The sequence below is a fragment of the Arachis duranensis genome, chromosome 10, assembly GCF_000817695.3.
Source record: "Arachis duranensis cultivar V14167 chromosome 10, aradu.V14167.gnm2.J7QH, whole genome shotgun sequence".
Lineage (NCBI taxonomy): Eukaryota > Viridiplantae > Streptophyta > Magnoliopsida > Fabales > Fabaceae > Arachis > Arachis duranensis.
This window is the reverse complement of record NC_029781.3, coordinates 87,675,157-87,698,872: the sequence shown is the minus strand read 5'-3', so window position 1 is coordinate 87,698,872 and position 23,716 is coordinate 87,675,157. Positions and strand designations below refer to the sequence as shown.

The following is a 23,716-nucleotide window of genomic DNA, read 5'->3' as shown; positions in this document are numbered from 1 at the left end:
TAAAAATTAACATCCAGTAATTCAAAAAACATCTTATATGAATATATAAACTTAGTATATGAACCCTAATTGGATCATTAATATCCTCTAATTACTAAAACCATAATTTTGTACTAACCTGTTAGAGCAACAATGCCGACGAACGAGGAAGAGACTGCACGGCACGTCTTGGAGGTAGTATTAGAGTCGGCGTGAACCGGTAGAAAGATGGAGAGGGCAGCGCAACCCAATGAGTTCTAGTAGATGATGACCTCTCGGCGGCTAGGTTGTAACGTGATCCGAATCAGCGACAGAAGCATCTAGCCTTGTCGTGGAGGACTCACAGGTTGTAGGTTGCGTAGTCCTGTCCTGCGACACAGGTTGACAACGTTGATTAGGGTTGGTCAAGAAGAAGAGACGGCGTGGGACGGTGGTGCTTTGGTGTGTCACACCGCCGTTGAGGGAGAGTCAGCGACGGAGTTGAGAGGGAGACCAGATAGATAGAGGTGGTGAAATGATAATTACTGATTAGGATAAATTGTGGTAATCTGAGGTAGGGGTGTTTGATATGTTGGGCTTTGAAGTCCAGTCTAATAGATATTGGCAGAAATTGACTGGAGCCCTCTTGATTACCTATCGAGATTGATAAAATTAATGTGACATTAGCAGTAAAAGGTATATATAGAAATTTTGTGACATTTTAAATTATCATAGCATTTATTTTGTATATATAAATCTCTTTTAATATGAATTCAATTCATATGATTACTGATGCAATAAAATTTTAAACAGAAATTAAATTATGTAACGATAATTAATTTTGATATATTTACAGTGTAAACGTTTTATATTGTCGTACAACCATAACTGTTTTTTTAGATGACCATTAACGCGATCAATGTAAAAAATAGTTATTTTTGCTAATATAATATTATATAATTGAATGTACGTGTAAAAACAATTTTACACTGACAATGTATCATAATTAAATTCTAAAAATAATTCTTTTAAATTTACTATTTAAATAGCCATTTTTTACAAATAAATTTGATTGAATGATAATATTAAAAAAATCATCTTATTTAATATGAACTTTGATATATTTACGTTGCTATGTTATACAAACACAATGCAATAAAATTGTATGAAATGTTTAACAACCATATTATGTGTACACTAAAATCAGTCACTCGTATAAAATATATATTGAAATATAAATACACATTGAAAATAAATTAAACCACACATATATTTATACACAAATACATTAGTGACTAATTTTAGTGGTTTACTTTGCTATATAAATATTTTTGAATGTCTAATTACCAATGAAATGTACCCGCTCAACAGTTATAACCGGAGCATTGGAGAAGTTGAGACGGAACAAACAGTTGACTTGCAAAGTTTCCAGCATAGGTGGAAGGAAATTCAATATATTAGTGTTAGAACAAAAATATTTAAACACCGCAAAATGAAGATCAATAGATGAGTAAAAGCATACTACAAAGTAATTGCATAACACCACCATTACACGAACCAAACTTGAACTCAGAAAGTTACTACTTCACTAAATAGTGTGGTGATGAGTGAGCTTGTGCAATTGTTTTTGATGATCATAATGATATTGATGAGTTGGGAATGATCCATTTGGAGCTAAGAGTGATGCAAATCCAATAGGTTGAGTTTGGTTATTAGGCCATGCCATGACATGCACCTCAATGGTCTCAAGTTGTTCTATTGCTACATTGAAAGTTTCGTTGATCTCATATTGGTTACAGCAATGAATAAGACCACCACTGCACACATTCTTTGGCATTATGCTTTTCCCTTCCAACCGAGATATCACAAGAAGGAACCCACTTGCTATTGCCTCTTCATACAGTTCTCCTAACCCTGCACCTTCAGCTACTGAACCTCTCATCACTGAGTATATGTACACAAAACCCTGCAATAATAATGCTTTAATTGGCAACAAGAACAAGTTCTTTAGTTCACACAGTTCCACAAGTGTTGTTTACCTCTTCGGTTTGCTTGATTTCCATTCCGAAGCGAGTTTCGGTAGGTTTAGGGATCAACTCTATTGAAATTTCTGATAGTCCAGGTAGAAACCACAACCTTATACCGTGTATTATTTTGTTAGTGTTGTGGATTTGTTGCTTGCTGCACACGCTTGTTTCTTTTCCAGAGAAACTAGTCTTCTCCTGTGTATCCACCTGGATGATATTCAATTTGACTCATTAATTATTTGGTTTAGTTTATTGAATAGCACAGGTTGAAATGAAAAGGGGGAACAATGTTATGTCCATGGCTTGGATAGAACCTGTTCTGTTTGGATATTAACGAAAACAAGAGGAACTCCTGAAGAAATTGCTGCACTAAACCAGGCCATGCACCTCGCCGTGGTAGCGTCCATGGACTGCTCGTTAACAAGGGGCATGAACAGAATGGAGCTGATCACTGAACACCATTGGTCAGGCAAATAGGTTCCAACTTTCATCTTCCAATCATATTTGATCCCACTCCTTCCAAATTCCCTGCCCTCCACGTTTATTGCTTTCATGCTCATTTCTGCAATATTATTATTCGGAGGACGATTCTTGTTTAAATTAAACAAGAGTTATGCATGGATAAGGATAAGTATATTTTTGTTTAAATTAAGTTTATATAGCTTGAATGTGTGTACCTTGCAGTGCAGTGCACTGATCTAACGTAAGGTCTCCTAAATCCGCAACATGCCTGTCATCCGTTGTAGCTTGAATAGTATAGTACTTCCTCTTTAGTATGGATCCTTTTTGTTGCACAATACGTGCCTGCAGTCATCGTAGAGAAAATCGAGAATTTACATAAAATTGGAAAAATAAATTAAATACGTAAAATGTGAAATCGAACAAGATTTAAATTATAGAATTGTTAAAGCTAGTAGAAATTTTGTAAAATCGATTAATTCATTCAAAATCCTAATATTAAAAGATTTTAAGAGTTAAATTGATATTTTAACTACTATACTTGAAGTTTCACTAAGTTTTTATTGCCCCTTCTGACTTTTATCCATATAAATTCGACGCGGGGGTCAATCTTGCCAAGCTGAGAGATGAGCTCTGAACTGGCCTTGACCGGAGTAAAGGAATCATCATTGGCGCCGTGCTCTGAAAATCCTTCGATGATATCTCCTGGTAATGGCATGCTCTCGTCCCACTCATCTACCACCCCTTGCTTCACTTGCTTCACACAAACAAGAGTCTTCTGATCTGAAGTAGCCATGTTCAATCTCCTTGTATATGAAACGTGATTTTGACCATTAGCTTGGATTGACTTTGAAGCCACAAGAACAGTGATTTCCCAAGGTGAAAATGTTTAGAACTAATCATTTAACATTCTTACGAGGCAAATTTTTTGTTTGGGTTCTTTCGTCCTTATCCTTTGTAGTTAACGTTTTAATATATGTTTTCAACATTTATTTCAGCTTTTTGTATATTTGTAAACGAGTACCATAATGCCAAGACAGCTCTGGCCGGCTCCATAATCTCATTTAACGATTGCAGATTCTCATTAACTAGTTTTATTTAATAAAAAATAAATAAAAGAAGTGCCTGCTTCCGAATTCCGCATCTTAGTTTTGTATATACGTACTGTTCTCAAGTTTCACAGCAGTTGAAACTTGTAGAAATGAATTTAGCTGTTCATATAGACACTAGAGTAAGTTACCAAAAAAAAAAATAGACACTAGAGTAATATTTGATTGAAGGATCTTTGATCACTTTCCAACGACTGAGATAGTAACGCTCTGTAAGAATTTATATCAGGTACATTGCATCTCCTGCACATCTCTTCAACAACAGTCACTGCCTTGCTAAGTTTTCCCTTTCCACGCAACTCCTTGACAAAAATGCAGAATGTGTCTTTGTTGATTACAAAGTTCTTATCAATCATGTGATAGACAGTCCTCAATGCCATTTCCTCATCCCCAAGATCACAATATCCCTCAAGCAAGCAATTGTACAAGGTGGTATCAAGGTCATGTCCGTTCTCAAGCATCTCAGATACAAGCCCTTCAACTTCTTGCATCCTACCATTCACTTTACAAAGACCACAGATCACTATGCTATATGATAAGAAGTTGGGTATGCAGCCCATTTGAGGCATCTGCTTCAAAAGATGAACTGCTTCATCCAGCTTCCCTATATCCACAAGAACTCTAAACACTGCATTAAAACTTGACACAGATGGCTTGATTCCCTTGACCACCATCTCCCTTATAAGTAAAAGGGCATCATCTGGTTTCCTAATTTTGCAATACTCATTGACTATGACACTGTAAGCCTTCAAATCCGGCCTCATCCCGCGACTATCCATTTCCTTCAGATGCATGATAGCTTCTTCAGACCTTCCCACAATGCAAAAACCCTTCATGATGCTGGTGTTTGTGGTAACATTGCCTTCTAAACCATTCAATCGCATCCTAGTCATCATCTTCATGGCCTCGTCCACATTCCCACCCAAGCAAAGGCCTTCAATCAACGCATTGTAGGTCAACACATTTGGATGACAACCCTGTTTTACCATCTCTTCCATACACTCTAAAGCTTCGCGGAACTCACCTTTCTTTGAATATCCATCAATTAAAGTAGTATAAGTCACCACATCCGGCTTGCAACTCTGACCCCCTACTTCCACCATTCTATCAAAAACCCTCTTGGCACCCTCCATATCACCGTTCTTGCAAAACCCGTGAATCAAAGTGTTGTAAGTAACCGAATTGGGCGAACAGCGCATTTCATCGAACACCTTGAGTGCACTGTGGACCATGCCTATTTTGCAGAAGCCCCTAATCATGGTGGTATAAGTGAACACGTCGAGCTCAAACACACCCTCCTCCACAACCTGGTCAAAGATAGACTTTGACAAATTGATCCGATTGGCTCTTACAAGAACACCCAAGACGGCGTTACAGGATAACAAGCATCGGCCATGTGAAAAGCTCTTGGCTTTGTGGAACCAGTGAATGGCGCCCCTGATATCGCCGCGATTGCCGAGAGCAACGATGAATTTGCAAATCAAGGAGTCGGAGAGGTTCTTGGAGCGGTGGAGGAGGTGGTGGGCGGTGGAGAAGAGAGAGTGAGAGAGAAGGGAGTCGGTTATGGCGGCGTAACAGTGGCGCGTGTGAGAGTAGTTGTTGGGGTTGGGTTGGGAGTTGGAGGCCCAGTTGAAGAAGAATAGTGCGTGGTTGGGACTGCGTAAGTTCTTGATGACTTGGATGACCAATGGTTGAGTGAGGTAAGGTGAGAATGGTTTCAGTGCTTCACAGGCATTTGGGTTTTGGGGGTTTATGGTTTGAATCAGTGACGTAATGGAAGCTACGACTGAAGAAACGTTTGAAGATGGGTGAGTTGTGGCTTTTCTTACTGCCTCAGCCATCGGAACATCAACTATGAACCATCAAGTATTAACCCTATTTCAGCTCTATTGCATTACCCTGCGAAGTGCTAAATGATCAAAGGTGGCAAGAAACTTCTACACGGACTATACGGAAGATTTTCACATATGCTATTGTATTTTATCGGCATACTAGTATTCTGTAATTTTTCACTGTGAATATAATGAATAAAATAAGTTGGTGGTGGAGATTATAAAGACATCTTTTAGTGTGTTTATGTGAAGATATTGAACACCGTAAGGTGAGTACCAGGCAATTCGTTAATCGAAAAGTTAATTTTTTTTAACAACAATGCTAGAGAATCAACTCTATATAAGCCAAGAATCAGTCAACTGGTAATAGGATGTTGCTACTAATATGCACACGGATGTTTCTTTTTCTTGTAAATTGGATGGTTTTGGATATAATTTCTATGTTTCATGTGTTACGCATAAATAAAACATAATTAATTATATGGAATCAATTAATGAATGATCAAAGCATCTGTTCCATGATTCTCTCCTAACACTAACGTGGTTAACAATAATTTAACAAACAAATTAAATTATAAATTAATAAAATTAATTATAATTAATTATGTTGTTCCATTCTTGGCTGATTATTAGTTGGTTTCATATATTTTTTTTTTTTTAAATGTGACTTAATGCTTTTGTTGTACAAACGATGATACACATTCAAAGCAGTTCATATTGTGGTATTGTAGAAAGTTTAGTGTGAGACTTGGATCAGCTAAATATAGTGTTAGAAATAGAAGCCAATTGAATAATATCTCATTTTTCTTATATAAATGGTGGTATTGAATTTTAGTATTCATTATTAAGAGAATATTTAAATAACAATAGTATGAATAATAATTTTAAATTATTAATATTATTCATTGTTAAAAGGATATTTACTAATGACATAAAAATAAATAAAATAATACAGACAATGTATGTTGAGATAAAATGAGTATTGTAAAGTGAAAAAAAATACTTTATTCAAATAAAAGAATGTTCGTTTACATAAATTTATTTTTGTATCCATATACTTTATATTCGACTTAAATTCATGTAAATTATAAAATTATATACTAATATTAATTTTGATATATAAAAAGAGTACATCAAATTATTTTTCATAATATTATATAAATACAAAAATCAACCACTCACTATATAAGAATATAAATTTTGTATTCATGAAAAAGTTTAATTACCTGGTTATATTTGATTCTTTTTTTATACTGATTATTCAAGTGATAATAATTTTATTAAAAAATTAAATAAAATAATATAAATATAATTAACAAGAACAAATTTAATCTAATGATTATTCTAATAAAAATTATTCAATTTTATAATATTACAACAATATCATTTAATTTTTTTAATTAATAAACTCTTTACAGCCTTTTTATTTTGATCAAGTTTTTTTATTAGCTATAATCTCCACATACAAGCTTTTTTGCTATACAAGTCTTACAAGTCTTGAAATTCTTACTCTTTTCACGTTCCTCCTTAACATATTTTTCAATTAACGCGCGCACGTTCTTCTTCTTCTTCGTTATTTTTCTTTTTCGTTATCGTTGTCATTAACACTATCTATTCCTCATCCTCCTCTTTCTCCTTCTTTTTTCATTGGATTTTCTTCTCTTCCTTTTTTTTCTCTTTCTTCACCTTCATCAGTTATCTCGTTGAATATAATGAATAATTCAAGTTTAGATTGTCAATTGAATCAGAATAAAATTGATTATTGTTTTTGAATCTAATCAAGTGACTGAGGTGTGGTTCAATTCAGAAGAAAAAATGCAACATTAGAGGAAATAATTTTCTGTATTTACAGTAAATTTGGGTGTAATACAAAGATATTTAGATGTAAAATGAAAATATTTAGGTGTATTTTTATTTTGATAAGTTCTACATAATTCAAAACTTTTCATCTTCCTCCTCCTCATCTTCTGCTGCTGCTTTTTTTCATCATCATCACTATCTTCTTCTTCTTTTTTTCTTATTCATCTTTTCCTTTTTGTTTTACCTTCTCAAGTTTCTTCTTGTTTTACTCTCTAAATAAAAATAAAAATAAAAAAATCAAACAAAGAAGAAGAAGAAACACATAATGCTGCAAAATTATTTGAAAGAGGATGAACTTACATTCATTTAACTAAAAGAAAGAAAGAAATAAGGAAAAGAAGAAGAAAAAATGCAACATTAGAGGAAATATTTTTCTGTACAAAAATGCTATTTGTACACTAAAATCAGCCACTAAAATTAGCCACCAATGTATTTGTGAATAAATACATGTGTGATTTAATTTATTTTTAATGTATATTTGTATTCCAGTGTGTATTTTATACTGGTGGCTGATTTTAGTGTACACGTAGTATAACTCATTTCTGTATTTGCAGCAAATTTGGGTGTAAAACAAAAATATTTGGGTGTAACACGAAGATATTTGGGTGTAAAATGAAGATATTTGGGTGTATTTTTATTCTGATAAGTTCTGTATAATTCAGAACCCTTCATCTTCCTCCTCCTCATCTTCTGATGATGCTGCTTCTTTTTTTCATCATCATCTTCTTCTTCTTCTTCTTTTTCTTATTCATCTTTTTTTTTGTTTTACCTTCTCAAGTTTCTTCTTGTTTTACTCTTTTAACAAGAATAAAAAACAAAAAAAAATCAAACAAAAAAGAAGAAGAAACACATAATACTGCAAAATTACTTGAAAGATGATGAACTTACATTCATTTAACTAAAAGAAAGAAAGAAATAAGGAAAAGAAGAAGAAGAAAAAAAATGCAGCATTAGAGGAAACATTTTTCTGTACAAAAATACTATTTGTACACTAAAATCAGTCACCAATGTATTTGTATATAAATACATGTGTGCTCTAATTTATTTTTAATGTATATTTATATTCCAGTATGTATTTTATACTGATGGCTGACTTTCGTGGTTGGTTTTAGTGTACACATAGTATAACTCATTTCTATATTTGAAGTAAATTTGGGTGTAAAACGAAAATATTTGGGTGTAACACGAAGATATTTGGGTGTAAAATGAAGGTATTTGGGTGTATTTTTATTCTGATAAGTTCTACATAATTCAGAACTCTTTCTTTTCCTCTTTCTCATCTTCTGCTGTTTCTTCTTCTTCATCTTCGTATTTCATATTCTCATAATTCTTTTTGGGAGGAAAAAATCAAACAAAGAACAAAAAAATACATAATGTTGTAAAATCAAAAGAAGAAGGAAGAGAAACATGATGATGAAGATGAAACACATGAAGAAAAATGAGGAGAAACACAAAAAATAAGAAGAAGAAGAAAGAAGAAGAGGAAGAGGAGGAGAAACACAAAGAAAAATGACAGTTGTGGTTTTCGTTGAGAAAAAAGAAGAAGAGTTGTTCATAACGGTGAAGGAGCATGTTAAAAACGTAATGCACATGTTCACACGCTTTTGTGGGTGAACATAACTTCTGTTGAGTTTGATCCAACTTATAAAACTTATAAATTAAAAAGACTTGTATGTATAGCATAACTGTATTTATTATATTTGTGCTCAATAATTTCAGCCACATTAAATTGTAAATTTTTATCCAATTTTACTTTGTTTTGTTCATGTCAGATTCGAACACTAACACCTTTAATTTAGTTCTTAATTGATTTCGTTTTCTAAATATTGAAAATGTTTTAGATACTTGCCATTAATCGACTTTCTCATTGCAAGTATCAACATGTTTGATTTTTTACGCATTTATAATTTAATGAGTTGGTAAGATCCTTTTCAATTAGGGACCATTTGCCATAAATTCTCGATTTTTTTTCAATGGTAAAATGACTTTTAAGACCAATTCACCAATTTGGCTTTATTTTTTACATGTTGATTATAAAAATTTGCTATATTTTTTTTTATTTTTGTCAAATACTATGGTCTAATGCCAAAATAAGCTTATGATCTAAATTATTCGACTCATCAAATATAACATTCACATTATCTTTAACTAAAATAATATTGTTTCATCATCCTTATAGTATTTAAATTAATTTCTAATGGCAACATAGCATTATGGCTAAAATAATAATATATAGGGAGGTGTGTTAGTCGACCCTCGTAGTAAGTTTTGATAAGTCTATAATGCTTGACTTAATATTTCATGCCAACTTTATAATATTTTACCACACAGGACCTTATGCTTAAGTCGTAAAGTAGAGGTGACGAGGTGTTATGACCTCTAAAAATAAAATAATTACATAAGTATAGTTGAAAGAATTTTGTAACTCAAAGCATTGAAAAAGAAGCTAAATAAAAGCGAAAACAAAAAATCATGTCACACTTGTACGAATAAGCATAAAACGGATAGACAAGGTCAAAAGAAAGCTAAAAATATAATATACAAATCAGAGTTTCAAAACACATATATTAAGCTCTAGACTCGACCTGTGAAGCTAAGGCCGGCCAAAGTATATAACTATATATATATATATTTATACAACTCAAAATATAACTCAAACTACAGAATAAAAATCTGTTTCTCCAAGTCAACCTCTAGGAAGGACAAACATAAAATATATACAAAGGAGAATCTATATACATATATACATAGCATAAATACAAAATACAACATCCCAAAATAACCAAAATTCGATTGAACAAGAAATTCCAGACGCTCAGCGAGGTGTCTTCCGACCTGCATCTGAAAAATAACAGAATTATGTATGGAATGAGAATCGGAGGTTCTCAGCATGATAAGGGTGCCCACATAGTTAATATAAAAGGTTTTGGGAAAGCCAGAGGCATTCCTAAAACTCCAACACTCAAATTTCAGCTTAAAGGTCCAACTAAACCAGAAATGAAGTAAGTTATCTAAGGTATTCAAGTTCTAAATCTAACTTTAACCTAACACTTCACATTCTGTCTCCTCCAATCCTCCAAATTACCGGAGAAACAACACCCCCTCACACCTGTGCCAAGAGGGATTTCTCAGAAAACATACACATACAATTCAAGCAAGAAAAATATAGACAGATATGCAATTACAGCAAATAGAACAAGTAACAGAGAGTTAAGCAATTAAGCAAACCAAAACAATGCACACCCAAGCAAAACATACAAATGCACATGATGTATGCCTGTCCTATGGCTGATGAGTCTCTTCTATCAGTTATATAACCAACACGACATGTCTTGGTAGTTAACCATTGGACAATCCCTTTGTGTGCACATTCCCAAGCTCAAAAATAATATCCATGGAGTCAAACTCTAAGCTTAAATATAATATTCTATGGAGTCAAACTCCAAGCTCAATAATATTCCATGAAGTCAAACTCCAAACTCAATTATAATATTTAAAATTCATATATATATGCATGCCCATGGAAAAATCCGGGGAGTTAAAGTGCCCAGTTATATCTTGCGATAGAAGGTCAACGAATAGTCTCAAATATACAAGTCACATAAAAATCTTTTTCTTTTTAAAATAATACTTCAAATCAAAACTCCAATTTTTATAGAAATTTCGACAGTATCTCCTCTAAAATTCAAACTTCTGCCACCCTTCAAGGGTCCTAACCACCAAACCAAACACCTCTCAATCATTCAAATCATTTTCAGTATCAACTATTTCAATACCAAACCAATTTCAATATTAAATTTTTTTCAAAAATCAACCAACTCCAATAGCAAATCATTTACAAAAAAAAACGAACCACACATCATATATCATATACACAATCCATCAATAATTCATTCAATTCATTCCTATATTAAGGTATTCTAGCCTGAGTTTTCACCTAACATTAAACATTAACTACGAGAAATCAAAGTCATAGCTTGACCGATTTCTCCCTAAGCTCGGAACACCTTAAAAACCTCTCCTTTCACAAGCTCCAAACTTTCGAACGTCAATTCCTCAAGTTTAATCACCCGAATTTCGTTCCAAACCACCCAATTGAACTCTAAATCAACAAGAACAGAATCTAATTCACACAATATCACCATAATCATCATAGGGTTCACTAATTCAATAATCCACAAGGTTTTAACAGTTTTTAACCTTAACCACGAATCAATTGGACAAAACCCAGTGATTATTCGCCGTTAGAGTTTACCTAAACTACCAAAATCATACAATTCCTCAATACCCAAACTCTAAAATCACGAAATTGAAGAGAGAGAGAATTGGGTAAAAAATGAAAATTTCTTACTACTTTATTCAAATAGAATTGAGGAGAATTTTGATACAAACACATGGCCACTGACAACTTGTCAATTAGAGCTCCAAAATGAAAGTTATGAACGATTGAATTTTTGGAGACATTAGATTTTTTTCTTTACGTCGATTTCTCTTTTCTCCACTCCATAACCTGAATTTCCCTTTCATTAAGGGAGAAGTAGCTGAACCCACTTATAAAGGAGTGAATGGGTTGGGCCTTGGGTTCGATTTGGATCCGGTTCAATCGGTTTAATTCGTTGGCTCGATCTTGGACCAAAATCTTTAAAATTAGTGTCAAAATTCGTATTTTAATATTTCTACTCCTCTAAATTAAAAAAAATGATTTTTCTAATTTATTTGAATAATAATTAATTTATTTACTAATTATTTATTAATTTTTGTAGAGTTTACATCCTACCCACCTAATTAAAAATGTTGCCCCCAAAATTCATATTCAGATACCTGAAAATAGATGTGGGTAGTCTTTCCTCATTTCTGACTCAAGTTCTCAAGTATGTTCCTCAATTCCAGCTCGACTCCAAGCAACTTTTACTAATGAGACTTCCTTTCCGCGTAATCGCTTAACACTAGTATCATCAATTCGAACCGGGGTCACTTGAAGCGTCAGATCCTCTTTCAATTGAACTGATTCAAGTTCTAAAATATGGCTAGTATCAGAAGTGTATTTCCGAAGCTGTGACAAAGGAAACATGTCGTGCAAGTTTGAAAGACGCGGTGGTAGAGCTATCCGATACGCTACCGGCCTGATTCTCTTCAGGATCTGAAACACGTCGTGCAAGTTCAATTTCTTTGCTTTGATCACTCTACCCACTCCTGTTATTGGAATAACTCTTAGGATTACATAATCTCCTTCATCAAATTCTAACGGTTTCCATCTCTGATCGGCGTAGCTCTTTTGGCGACTCTGAACGGTAAGCATTCAATTTCGGATTTTCTTAATCTGTTTGGCAGTTTCAGCTACTAACTCAAGCCCTAACAAACTTGTTTCCCCGGCTTCATTCCAACATAGCAGAAATTGGAACTTTCTTCTGTACAGAGCCCCATATGGAGCCATTCCGATGCTCGCATGGTAACTGTTATTATATGTAAACTCTACTAGCGGCATATATCGATCCCAACTCGCCGGTTGGTCCAAAATGCAAGTCCTCAACATATCCTCTAGTTTGAATTGTATTCTATGATTGGCCATTGGTTTGAGGATGGTACGTAGTACTTAAACTAAACTGAGTTCCAAACAGCCGCTAGAAAGCTCCCTAGAATCTTAAAGTGAAACGAGGATCTCTGTCGGAGATTATGGTGGTAGGCACGTCATGCAACCTTACCATTTCCTTGATGTACAAACGTGCTAGCTCTTCTAAGGTATAATCCATCCGAATGGGTAAAAAGTGAGCTGACTTTGTCAGCCAATCCACAATCACCCAAACCGTGTCAAATCCAGTTCGAGTTCTTGGCAACCCCGACACAAAATCCATGGTAATGCTTTTCCACTTCCATTGTGGAATTTCTGAAGGTTGGAGGGTTCCAAATGGTTTTTGGTGTTCAATTTTGACCTTCTGACAGGTTAGGCACTTAAAAACGTACGATGCTATATCGCCCTTCATTCTTAGCCACCAAAATATCACCTTCAGATCATGGTACATCTTGGTACTTCTCAGGTGGATAGAGAATCCGCTCCTATGCGCCTCCTTCAAGATATCTTGTCGCAAATTTCCAACATTCGACACGCAAATCCTACCCTTGTACTTCCATATTCCATCTTTTTCCCATGAAACTCCCAGATTTGCAGTTGGTTTAGGCATACATTCCCATTAAATTTTCCGACACTCAGTCTCAAATCCCCAAACTTGCTCACCAATTCCTCTTCCTTAATCATCATCCAAGTGACCATCAATGACTTCCGACTCAATACATCTGCTACAATGTTCGCCTTCCCCGGGTGGTAACTTAACTCAAAGTCATAATCTTTCAGCAACTCCAACCACTTTCTTTGCCGCATGTTGAGCTCCTTCTGATCAAAGAGGTATTTCAAACTCTTATGATCAGAGAAAACCTGAAACTTAACCCCATACAAGCAATGCCTCCACACTTTTAAGGCAAACACAATCGCAACAAGTTCTAAGTCGAGAGTCGAATATTTTACTTCGTGCAGTCTCAATTGTCGTGAAGCATATGCCACAATATTGCGGTGTTGCATCAGCACACACCCCAGATCCTTAAACGAAACATCATAATACACCTCAAAAGCTCATTAGGTTCGGGTAATACAAGCACAGACACTGTAGTCAGTTTCTGCTTCAAGACTTGAAACCTCTCTTCACATTCTGATGTCCAGACAAATGGCGCATCCTTTCGAGTTAACTTTGTCAAAGTCAATGCAATTTGTGAAAAGCCATTGATAAACCTCTGATAATATCCTGCTAAACCTAAAAAGCTTCTTATCTCCATCACTGATGTAGGTTACTCCTAGTCCATCACTGCCTCAAACTTGGAAAGATCCATAACTATTCTCTGCTTACTCACTACGTGACCCAAAAATTTCACCTCATTCTTCTAGAATTCACATTTAGAAAGTTTTGTGTACAGTTTTCTCTCTTTCAGAATCTGCAGCACAAACCGCAAGTGTTCCATGTGCTTCTCCTCAGTCTTAGAGTATATTAGAATGTCATCAATGAAGACGATGACGAATCTATCTAGGAAAGGACGGAATATCCGATTCATATAGTCCATGAACACAGCAGAGGCATTGGTTAATCTAAATGATATCACATTCATAGTGACCATATCGAGTTCTGAAAGTGGTTTTCGAAATATCTTCATCTCTTACTCTTATCCGGTGATAACCATACCTTAAGTCAATCTTGGAAAAGGCACTAGCTCCTAGCAATTAGTCCATCAGATCGTCAATTCTTGGCAATGGATATTTGTTCTTCACAGTTACTTTGTTTAGTTATCTGTAGTCTACGCACAGCTGCATACTTCCATAATTCTTTTTAAACAATAATACTGGTGCTCCCCACATAGAAACGCTCGGACGAATAAAGTTCTTACTCATTAACTCCTCCATCTGAGCCTTAAGTTTAGCCAACTCCAAAGGCAACATTCGGTAAGGCGCAATTGAAATTGGTCTTGCTCCAGGAACCAGCTCAATCGCAAACTCAATTTCACGAGAAGGAGCAAATTCAGGTATATTCTCAGGGAATACTTTTGAAAATTCGTTCACAACTAGAATATGATTCAACCTTTATTCGTCACCTGACACATTTGTAGCTAATAGCATAACACCCTGACATTTACATCTGCTACAGTTTACAATAATAGAATTCAGATAATAACTCTTCGTCACAACCGGTCCTTCTGACCCTTCCGATATAAAATGCAATAACCTTTCATAACAGTCAAGCAGAATACGATTCTTTGATAACCAATCCAATCCCAAGATTATATCAAGACCAGTCATCGGCAAACAAATTAAATTATAGACAAATGTTGTTTAACTCGGAACGAAAGTTGTGGATAGCCTAATCTAGTCACAATAGCTTCAGAGGTAGCATTATGCACTTTTAAATCATAGGCCAACACAACTATCTTCAATCGTAACTCGCTAGCCTTCTCGAATGATATAAATTAGTGTGATGTTCCAGTATCAAATAAGGCAATTAAAGTTTTACCAACTATTTCCCAATTACCTCTTATTAGTGTCTCGGATTCCTCGGCACCCACAGCAGATGTAGTGAACACTCGCTCTGGTTGTTGTGTTCTCCCGGCATCATACCTCATCTTGTTCAAACAGTTCTAAGACAGATGTTTGGCTCCACCACAGTAGTAGCATACACCCAGTCTAGCTCTACATAGAGTGTTCAGATGATATGCCCCACATCTCTTACGTGTCAGGTTATTCAGAGGATTCTGAATTTGCCTTTCTTTGCCTCTTCCCTGGTTTTTATTGTTGAATCTCCGGAAGGTGTTATGGCCCCGATGTGGCTGCGAAACATAGCCTCCTCACTTGAAATTCTGTCTTCTAGGTGTGAAGTTCCTCCCTTAATCTCTCCTAACAAAAGGTCGGTGATCATCCTTGTCTGAAATGGCCTTTCTTGCACAATCCTTAGCAACTCGGCTTTTGTTTACCAGTTTAGAGAAAACCCTGTTCTTCATCGGGCCCACTGTACTCAAGATGTCACTCCGCAGACCACCTTCATATTTTATGCATTTCCATTCTTTAAAATCCGCCAAAGCACCCTGACAAATCCTAGAAAACCAACACAATTTTTCAAACTGATTGGTGTACTCTGCCACTGACATAGGACCTTACTTCAGCTATAGCAACTCAATCTCCTTCGCCATCCTCACTGAGTTTAGGAAATATTTCTTATAAAACTCGGATTGGAATACATCTCAAGAGATTGCAACATTATCTCACTGCAGAAGGCGTTAAGTCCTCTGCCACCAACACTAAGCTTTACCCATCAGCTAATAAGCAGCAAAATCAACAGACTGAGCTTCAGGCACTTGTTGCGCTTGCAAGGCTCGTTTCATTGCCTGAAACCAATTGTCAGGTTTTGTTGGGTTTATGGTTTCTCTAAAGATTGGAGGGTTTATCTTCAGAAAAGTTGCTAAATTCATCGACCCATTTTTGCTGTTACCCCCGTTTTTGTTATTAACTTGCTGACCAAGGGCCTCAACCGTTGCCTGCATGGCAATAGCCATGTTCTCCAGAGCATTGTAAAGTTCACGAGATTATTCACAGTGGTTTCAGGTTTCACATTACTATTTTGGCCTCCGCCTCAACCGTGTCCGCGTCCATGAGCCATCATTTGGTTTCTGTTCACACCAAACAAGTGATATCAAAGTGTTCAGTCTCAATATCTCAAGTCTAATGCTTCAAAGTCCCAAATGCGTGCACATAAACAAATATGCCATATATATCAATTAGATATCCTAATTAGCATATACACACACCCAGAGTATGCCAAGGAGTATAGTCAGTCCGTCCCTCAGACTCTACAGGAATGAACTGCTCTGATACCATAATGTAACACCCTACCACACAGAGCCTTATGCTTAAGTCGTAAAACAGAGGTGGCAAGATATTACGACATATAAAAGTAAAATAGGTACATAAGTATAGTTGAAAAAATTTTGTAATTAGGAACCTTGAAGAAGAAGCTAAGAAAAAGCGAAAACAAAAAATCATGTCACATTCGTACGAATTAGAGTAAAATGGATAGGCAAGGTCAAAAGAAGGCTAAAAATATAATATACAGATCAGAGTTCCAAAACACATATATCAAGCTCTAGACTCGACCTGCGAAGCCAAGGCCGGCTAAAGTATATAATTATATATATTTATACAACACAAAATATAACTCAAACTACAGAATAAACACCTATTTCTCCAAGTCAACCTCTAGGAGGGAAAAACATAAAATATATACATCGGAGAATCTATATAAATATATACATAGCATAAATACAAAATACAACATCTTAAAATAACCAAACTTCACTTGCACAGGAAATTCCAGACGCTTAGCGATGTTCTTCCCGACCTACATCTGAAAAATAACAGAAATATGTATAGAATTAGAATCGAAGGTTCTTAGCATGTTAAAGGGGCCCACATAGTTAATTTAAAAGGTCTCGGAAAAGCCAAAGGTATTCCTAGAGCTTCGACACTCATATTTCAGCTTAAAGATCCAACTAAACCAGAAATTAAGTTTTCCAAGATATTCAAGTTCTAAATCTAACTTTAACCTAACACTTCACTTTCTGTCTCTTCCTATCCTCCGAATCACCAGTGGAACAACCCCCTCACACCTCTGCCAAGAGGGGTTTCTCAGAAAACATACACATACAATTCAAGCAAGGAAAACACAGACAGAGGTGCAATTACAGCAAATAGAATAAGTAGCAGATAAGCAGAGTTAAGCAATTATGCAAACCTAAACAATACACACCCAAGAGAAACATACAAATGCACATGATGTATGCTTGTACTATGGCTGATGAGTCTCATCTGTCAGTTATATAGCCAAGTCGACATATCCGGGTAGTTAACCATTGGATAGTCCCTTTGTGCGCGCATCCCCAAGCTCAAAAATAATATCCATGGAGTCAAACTCCAAGCTCAAATATAATATTCTATGGACTCAAACACCAATCTCAATAATATTCCATGGAGTCAAATTCTAAGCTCAAATATAATATTTAAAATCCTTATATATATGCCCATGGGAGAACCCAGAGAGTTAAAGTGTCCGGTCACATCTTGCGACAGAGAGTCAACGAATAGTCTCAAATATACAAGCCACATAATAATATTTTTCTTTTAAAATAACACTTCAAATCAAAACTCCAATTTTCATAGAAATTTTGGCAGTATCTCCTCTAAAACTCAAACTTCTGCCACCCTTTAAGGGTCCCAACCACCAAACCAAACACCTCTCAGTCATTCAAATCATTTCCAGTATCAAATTATTTGAAAACCAAACCAATTCTAATATTAAATCTTTTTCCAAAACCAACCAACTCTGATAGCAAATCATTTACAAAAAAACAAACCACACATCATATACCATATACACAATCCATCAATAATTCATTCAATTCATTCCTATCTTAAGGTCTTCTAACCTAAGTTTTCTCGTGACATTAAACACTAACTACGAGAAACCAAAACTATACCTTGGTCGATTTCTTCCTAAGCTCGGAACACCTCAAAAACCTCTCCTTTCACAAGCTCCAAACTTCCAAACGTCAATTCCTCAAGCTTAATCACTCGGATTTCGTTCCAAACCGTCCAATTGAACTCCAAATCAACAAGAACACAATCTAATTCATACAATATCACAATAATCATCATAGAGTTCACTAATAAAATAATCCACAAGGATTCAACAGTTCCTTACCTTATCCACGGATCAATTGGACAAAATTCAGTGATTATCCGCTGCTAAAGTTCACCTAAACCATCAAAATCATTCAATTTCTCAATACCCAAACTCTAAAATCACAAAATTAAGGAGAGAGAGAATTGGGTGAGAAATGAAAATTTTTTACTACTTTGTTCAGATATAATTGAAGAGAATTCCGAGACGAATACGTGGCCACTGTTGGCTCGTCAAACAAAGTTTCAAATTGAAAATTATAGACGATTGAATTTTCAGAGACATTAGGTTTTTTTTCTTTACATCGATTTCTCTTTTCTCCACTCCACAATGTGAATTTCCCTTTCATCGAGGGATAAGTGGCTAAAGCCACTTATAAGGGAGTGAACGGGTCAGGCCTTGAGCCCAGTTTGGGTCTAGTGTAATCAATTCGGCCCATTGATCTGATGTTGGGTCAAAATCTTTAAAATTAGTGTCAAAATTCATATTTTTAATATTTCTACTCCTCTAAATTATAAAAATTGATTTTTCTAATTTCTTTGAATAATAATTAATTTATTTGCTAATTATTTATTAATTTTCCTGGGTTTACAAACTTTGCGGTTTTTGACAAACATGTTTCTTAACTAAATTAGTTAGGATTTTGATGAGTTTGGAAAATCTAATTTAATTTTGATGATGAACAAATATTATTAAAATAATTAATTACAAAATTATTAATTTGATCTTAATTCATACTTGCTTAATTAATAATTTTGTTGTGCAGATTTTGTATTGGGCCGAAAATAAAGGAAATCTACAGCAAGCCCAGTTTGATTAAAAATTATAAAACATTCATACAAATGGTTTTAACCATTGTGGCCGAATTGGTTTGGGTCAGATTTAAATATGCAAGCCCAAATGAATGCTTCCTTATGAACTCAATGCATGATCCGAAAAATATATATCAAGAAAGCAAATGTTACTAAGTGGGCCAGATCAAATTTTGTAGCTATCAAGCCCAATATTATTTGTTGGTGAATGTTTCCAAACTTGGTCCGAAACCAAGATGAAAAAAGAAAGCAAAAATGCTTCCAACGGAACTCCTTTGCTCATCATGATGGATTTCAAAATTTATTAAGAGAAGTTAATACATGGGAACTATGAGAGAGATTGTGTCATTGATTTGATTGAAAGCATCAATGCTGCACGCTAAACCACTAGGGAAGTAAAAGCACCTTTTCACTTGAATTGATTAAATCAATTAATTACTTTCCTTCTAAGTTTATTCTCTCTCATCTCTTTTTCTTCTTCTCTTCGATCATTACACAGGAAACAATGGTGTCCATGAAAGCAAAATGGAGCTACCGAAGTAGAGGAAGAACACTCTACAGGACCATCACAATGATGGCACGAAAAAAAATATGTAGTGGCTGAGATTTTCACCAAATATGGTTAGATTTGGTGAGGTAATCTCGAGCTCTTCATGCTCAGAAAAGGAAGATAAAGATTCGGCCAGCAAGGTGAGATTCTTGAGGCATGACTTGTCTTTGATTCTGCTCAACCACCACAGGAAGTAGCTAGAGTGTCGAAGTGATGGTTGAGGCAGAGATTGAAGCAGATGAAGTCATCATCATCATGAAGCATCAAGGGCCAGAAATCCATCTTGGAGAGCAAGCCAAGGATGGAGAGCTCGGATTGATGAAGAGTGATGATCAAGAAAGGACTAGAGGTAATTGCATGTTAGGTTTTGCATGGTATCCCTTCTCTCTCTATGTGGTCGAACCGATTCTGTTTCTTGAAGGAGGAAGAAGTTGGTTTGGGTGTTGGCTTCAAGTGTGGAGGCTTCCTCTTCTTTAAAAAGAGAGAACAGCCACTTTTTGGAGCAAGGAGAAAATTTGAGAGTGCAAGACACAGAGTTCTCAGAGCTACCTGAGCTAACAGTTTTCTCTTCTCCTTCAATGTATTCTGTTTTGTAATTTTTCTGTTTAATTTTGTCATGTCTTAAGTCTCATGAAAAAAGGCAAACAGTGAGGTTTGTATGAAAAAGCCATAGAGTGGAAAAAGGCAGAGAATGCAAAATTAAAAGAAAAAGCCATAGATGTCTTAGAGTTCCTTTGTACATCTGTGTTGTGTTTCATGATTCTGTGAAAATCCCCTTGTAAGTTGGGTTAGCACTTTACAATTTGTAATCTGGATGATTATAGTGAAATTCCATCATTGTTGTGATGGAGACTGGATATAGGCTGCACTGCACCTAGCAGCTGAACCAGGATATATCTGGGTGTAATCTTATCTCTCTTTTCCTACTTCAATTCTATTTTTACTGTTCAGATGAAAAATCAAAAATGTCTCGTGTCAAGTGACGAGACAAAATGAAAATGTCTGGTGGCTAGAGACGAGCTAAAAATAGAAAAGTTTCCTCTAAGTCCAGCAAGTGTTAGCAAGCAAAAAAGGGGGGCTAAGATTCAACCCCCCTTCTCTTAGCCACTGAAACCATCAATTGGTATCAGAGCTTGGACTCAAAGAGATCAAGCTTTGCAGCTTAGAGTAAAGATCCTCATGGCGGAAAATAGTGGCGTAAATGTGGTGTCCTATAATCTGACCAAAGGACAATCAAGCAACAGACCTCCTCTTTTCAATGGGAAAAATTATACCGATTGGAAGGAGAGGATGAAGATATTTGTACAAGCAGTGAATTACAGACTTTGGAAGATTATCCTGGAAGGGCCTCAATTTCCAACTACCACAAATGCTGAAGGAGTGGTCACCCTCAAACCAGAAGCAAGATGGACCGAGAAAGATAGGAAGAAGGTAGAGTTAAATGCCAAGGCAGTAAACCTGCTCAACTGTGCTATCAGCTTTGAGGAGTACCGACGGGTATCACGATGCAAAACAGCAAAGGAAATCTGGGACAAGCTACAAATCACTCATGAAGGAACCACCATTGTAAAGAAGACTCAGACAAACATGTTGAACAGAGAATATGAAATGTTTGCAATGAAGGAAGGAGAGTCCATTGATGAACTGTTCAAACGGTTCAACACTATCATTGTTGGCTTAGATGCTCTGGGAATTACACACTCTGATTCTGTGCTTGTGATAAGAGTGCTGAGATGTCTCACTAAAGAATGGGAAACAAAAGCCTTAATTATTTCTGAAAGCATTAATCTTAATTCCATGACACTTGATGATTTGAGAGGAAATCTTCTTGCTTTTGAAAACACTTATTTGAAAAAAGAATCAAAAAAGAAAGGAATTGCATTTTCTTCTATAACTAACCATCTGGATGATGAATCCAGTGATAACTCATCTGAAAGTGAATTTGTGTTGTTTGCCAAAAAATTCAGGAAAATGATGAAGCACAAAAGCAAAGGCGGCAGCTCAAGGAAAATGAAGAAAGACCTTAGCAAAGTTACTTGTTTCAACTGCAAGGAAATGGGGCATTACAAATCTGATTGTCCCAAATTAAAAAGGGAGGAGAAGAGAAAAGGAGGAAAGAAGAAAGGTCTGATGGCTTCATGGGAAGACTTAAAAAATGACTCGGACAGTGATGAAGAATCTGAGACTAAGTCACATCCTTGTCTCATGGCAGATCATGTAGATCAGGTATTTTTTCAAAACCCTGACACCGAAGATCTTCATCTCATGATAGATCACCTCTCTGAAAAAATAAGATGTTTTCTGACTGATAATCAAGATCTTGAACAACAAATTTTCATTCTTAAAGCTGAAAATGATTTTCTCAAGGAAAAACTAAGGGAGGCCGAAACTGCTTATGATCTTGTTGAAGAAAATAAGCAGTTAAGAGCCCAAATTAGAAGCTGTGAAAGTGACCATTATGTCCTTGCATATGTAGACTGTTTTAAAAGAAATGAAGAGTTGCTTGAAGAGGTTAAAAGGCTTAAGGAAGACTTAGCCAAGTTTACACAAAGTTCTGAAAATCTTAATCAAATTTTGGCTAGTCAAAACCTCTTTATGATAAAGCTAGATTGGGATTTTATAAAACTAATGAGAAACCATCTTTTAAAGATAAACCTTCTTCATCCAATGACACAAGGTTTCAAGATCCCACCTACTTTAACAAAACAGAAACTCCAAGATTTTGTAGATTGTGTAGTCGTAGTGGTCATTTTCCGATTCAATGTTTCTTTGGTGAAAGAATGATTGGTGATAAAGTTTACAAAGTTGTTTTTGATTATAATGATTTGGGACATAGGAGATGGTTTAATGTGAAAGGATCCAAGAAAATTTGGATACCTAAGGTCACTTGAGCTTATTTTGTAGGTATGCCTAGCATCCAAGAAGAAAGAACATATGTGGTACATGGATAGTGGATGCTCTAGGCATATGACCGGAAAGACAACCTTCTTCATAAAGCTTGATGAATATGATGGAGGACTTGTCACTTTTGGTGATGATGCAAAAGGAAAAATAGTGGCTGTTGGGAAAGTGGGTAAAAATCTCTCATCTTGTATAAATGATGTCCTTCTTGTACATGGCTTGAAACATAACTTACTTAGTGTTAGTCAATTGTGTGATTTGGGTTTTGAAATTATTTTTAAGAAATTTGTTTGCTTAGTAGTTTGTGAGAAAACTGGGGATGTTCTATTTGAAGCTAAAAGATGTAACAATGTGTATGGATTAACTCTTGAGGATTTAAAGGAACAAAATGTAACATGCTTTACCTATCTTGAATCTGAAAATGGCTTTGGCATAGAAAGTTGGGTCATGCTAGCATGTACCAAATTTCTAAGCTCGTCAAAAAGAATTTGGTTAGAGGAATTCCAAACATCAAGTTTGATAAGGATCTTACTTGTGATGCTTGCCAATTGGGCAAACAAATAAAATCCTCTTTTAAATCAAAAGATGGAATCTCAACCAAAAGGCCATTGGAGATGTTACATATTGATCTTTTTGGCCCTACTAGAACTCAAAGTTTAGGAGGTAAACACTATGGTCTTGTGGTGGTAGATGACTACTCTAGATTTGGTTGGGTGCTTTTCCTTGCTCATAAGAATGATGCATTTTATGCCTTTTCCACTCTTTGCAAGAAAATTCAAAACGAAAAGGATTTGAAAATTGCCCATTTGAGAAGTGATCACGGAAGAGAATTTGAAAATCAAGACTTTGAAAAATTCTGTGATGACTTAGGGATTTCTCATAACGTTTCATGCCCTAGAACACCCCAACAAAATGGGGTGGTTGAAAGAAGGAATCGAAGCCTT

At 35.4% G+C, this 23,716-nt stretch overlaps 2 protein-coding genes across 2 annotated transcripts; both read right to left on the bottom strand.

The window, feature by feature from the left end:
* Positions 1-1,546: 1,546 nt before the first annotated feature.
* On the bottom strand, positions 1,547-3,240 carry LOC110276943 (uncharacterized). Its single transcript, XM_021134050.1, has 5 exons — positions 2,986-3,240; positions 2,663-2,789; positions 2,300-2,547; positions 1,998-2,192; positions 1,547-1,924 (listed from the first exon to the last, which is right to left on the bottom strand). Exons 1-5 carry the CDS (start codon positions 3,238-3,240, stop codon positions 1,547-1,549), a joined length of 1,203 nt encoding a protein of 400 aa, XP_020989709.1.
* A 462-nt stretch (positions 3,241-3,702) lies between these two features.
* On the bottom strand, positions 3,703-5,394 carry LOC107470682 (pentatricopeptide repeat-containing protein At4g11690-like). The gene has a single exon (XM_052255675.1). The coding sequence runs from the start codon at positions 5,392-5,394 to the stop codon at positions 3,703-3,705; it is 1,692 nt and encodes a 563-aa protein (XP_052111635.1).
* Positions 5,395-23,716: the final 18,322 nt, after the last annotated feature.

Excerpts from the sequence above, each read along its gene's own strand:
- LOC110276943 (XM_021134050.1), bottom strand. The coding sequence starts at position 3,240 with ATGGCTACTTCAGATCAGAAGACTCTTGTTTGTGTGAAGCAAGTGAAG. Across the intron at positions 2,193-2,299 it reads TTAATATCCAAACAGAACAG|GTGGATACACAGGAGAAGAC; the intron begins GTTCTATCCAAG and ends AATATCATCCAG. Across the intron at positions 1,925-1,997 it reads AAATCAAGCAAACCGAAGAG|GGTTTTGTGTACATATACTC; the intron begins GTAAACAACACT and ends TTATTATTGCAG.
- LOC107470682 (XM_052255675.1), bottom strand. The coding sequence starts at position 5,394 with ATGGCTGAGGCAGTAAGAAAAGCCACAACTCACCCATCTTCAAACGTT.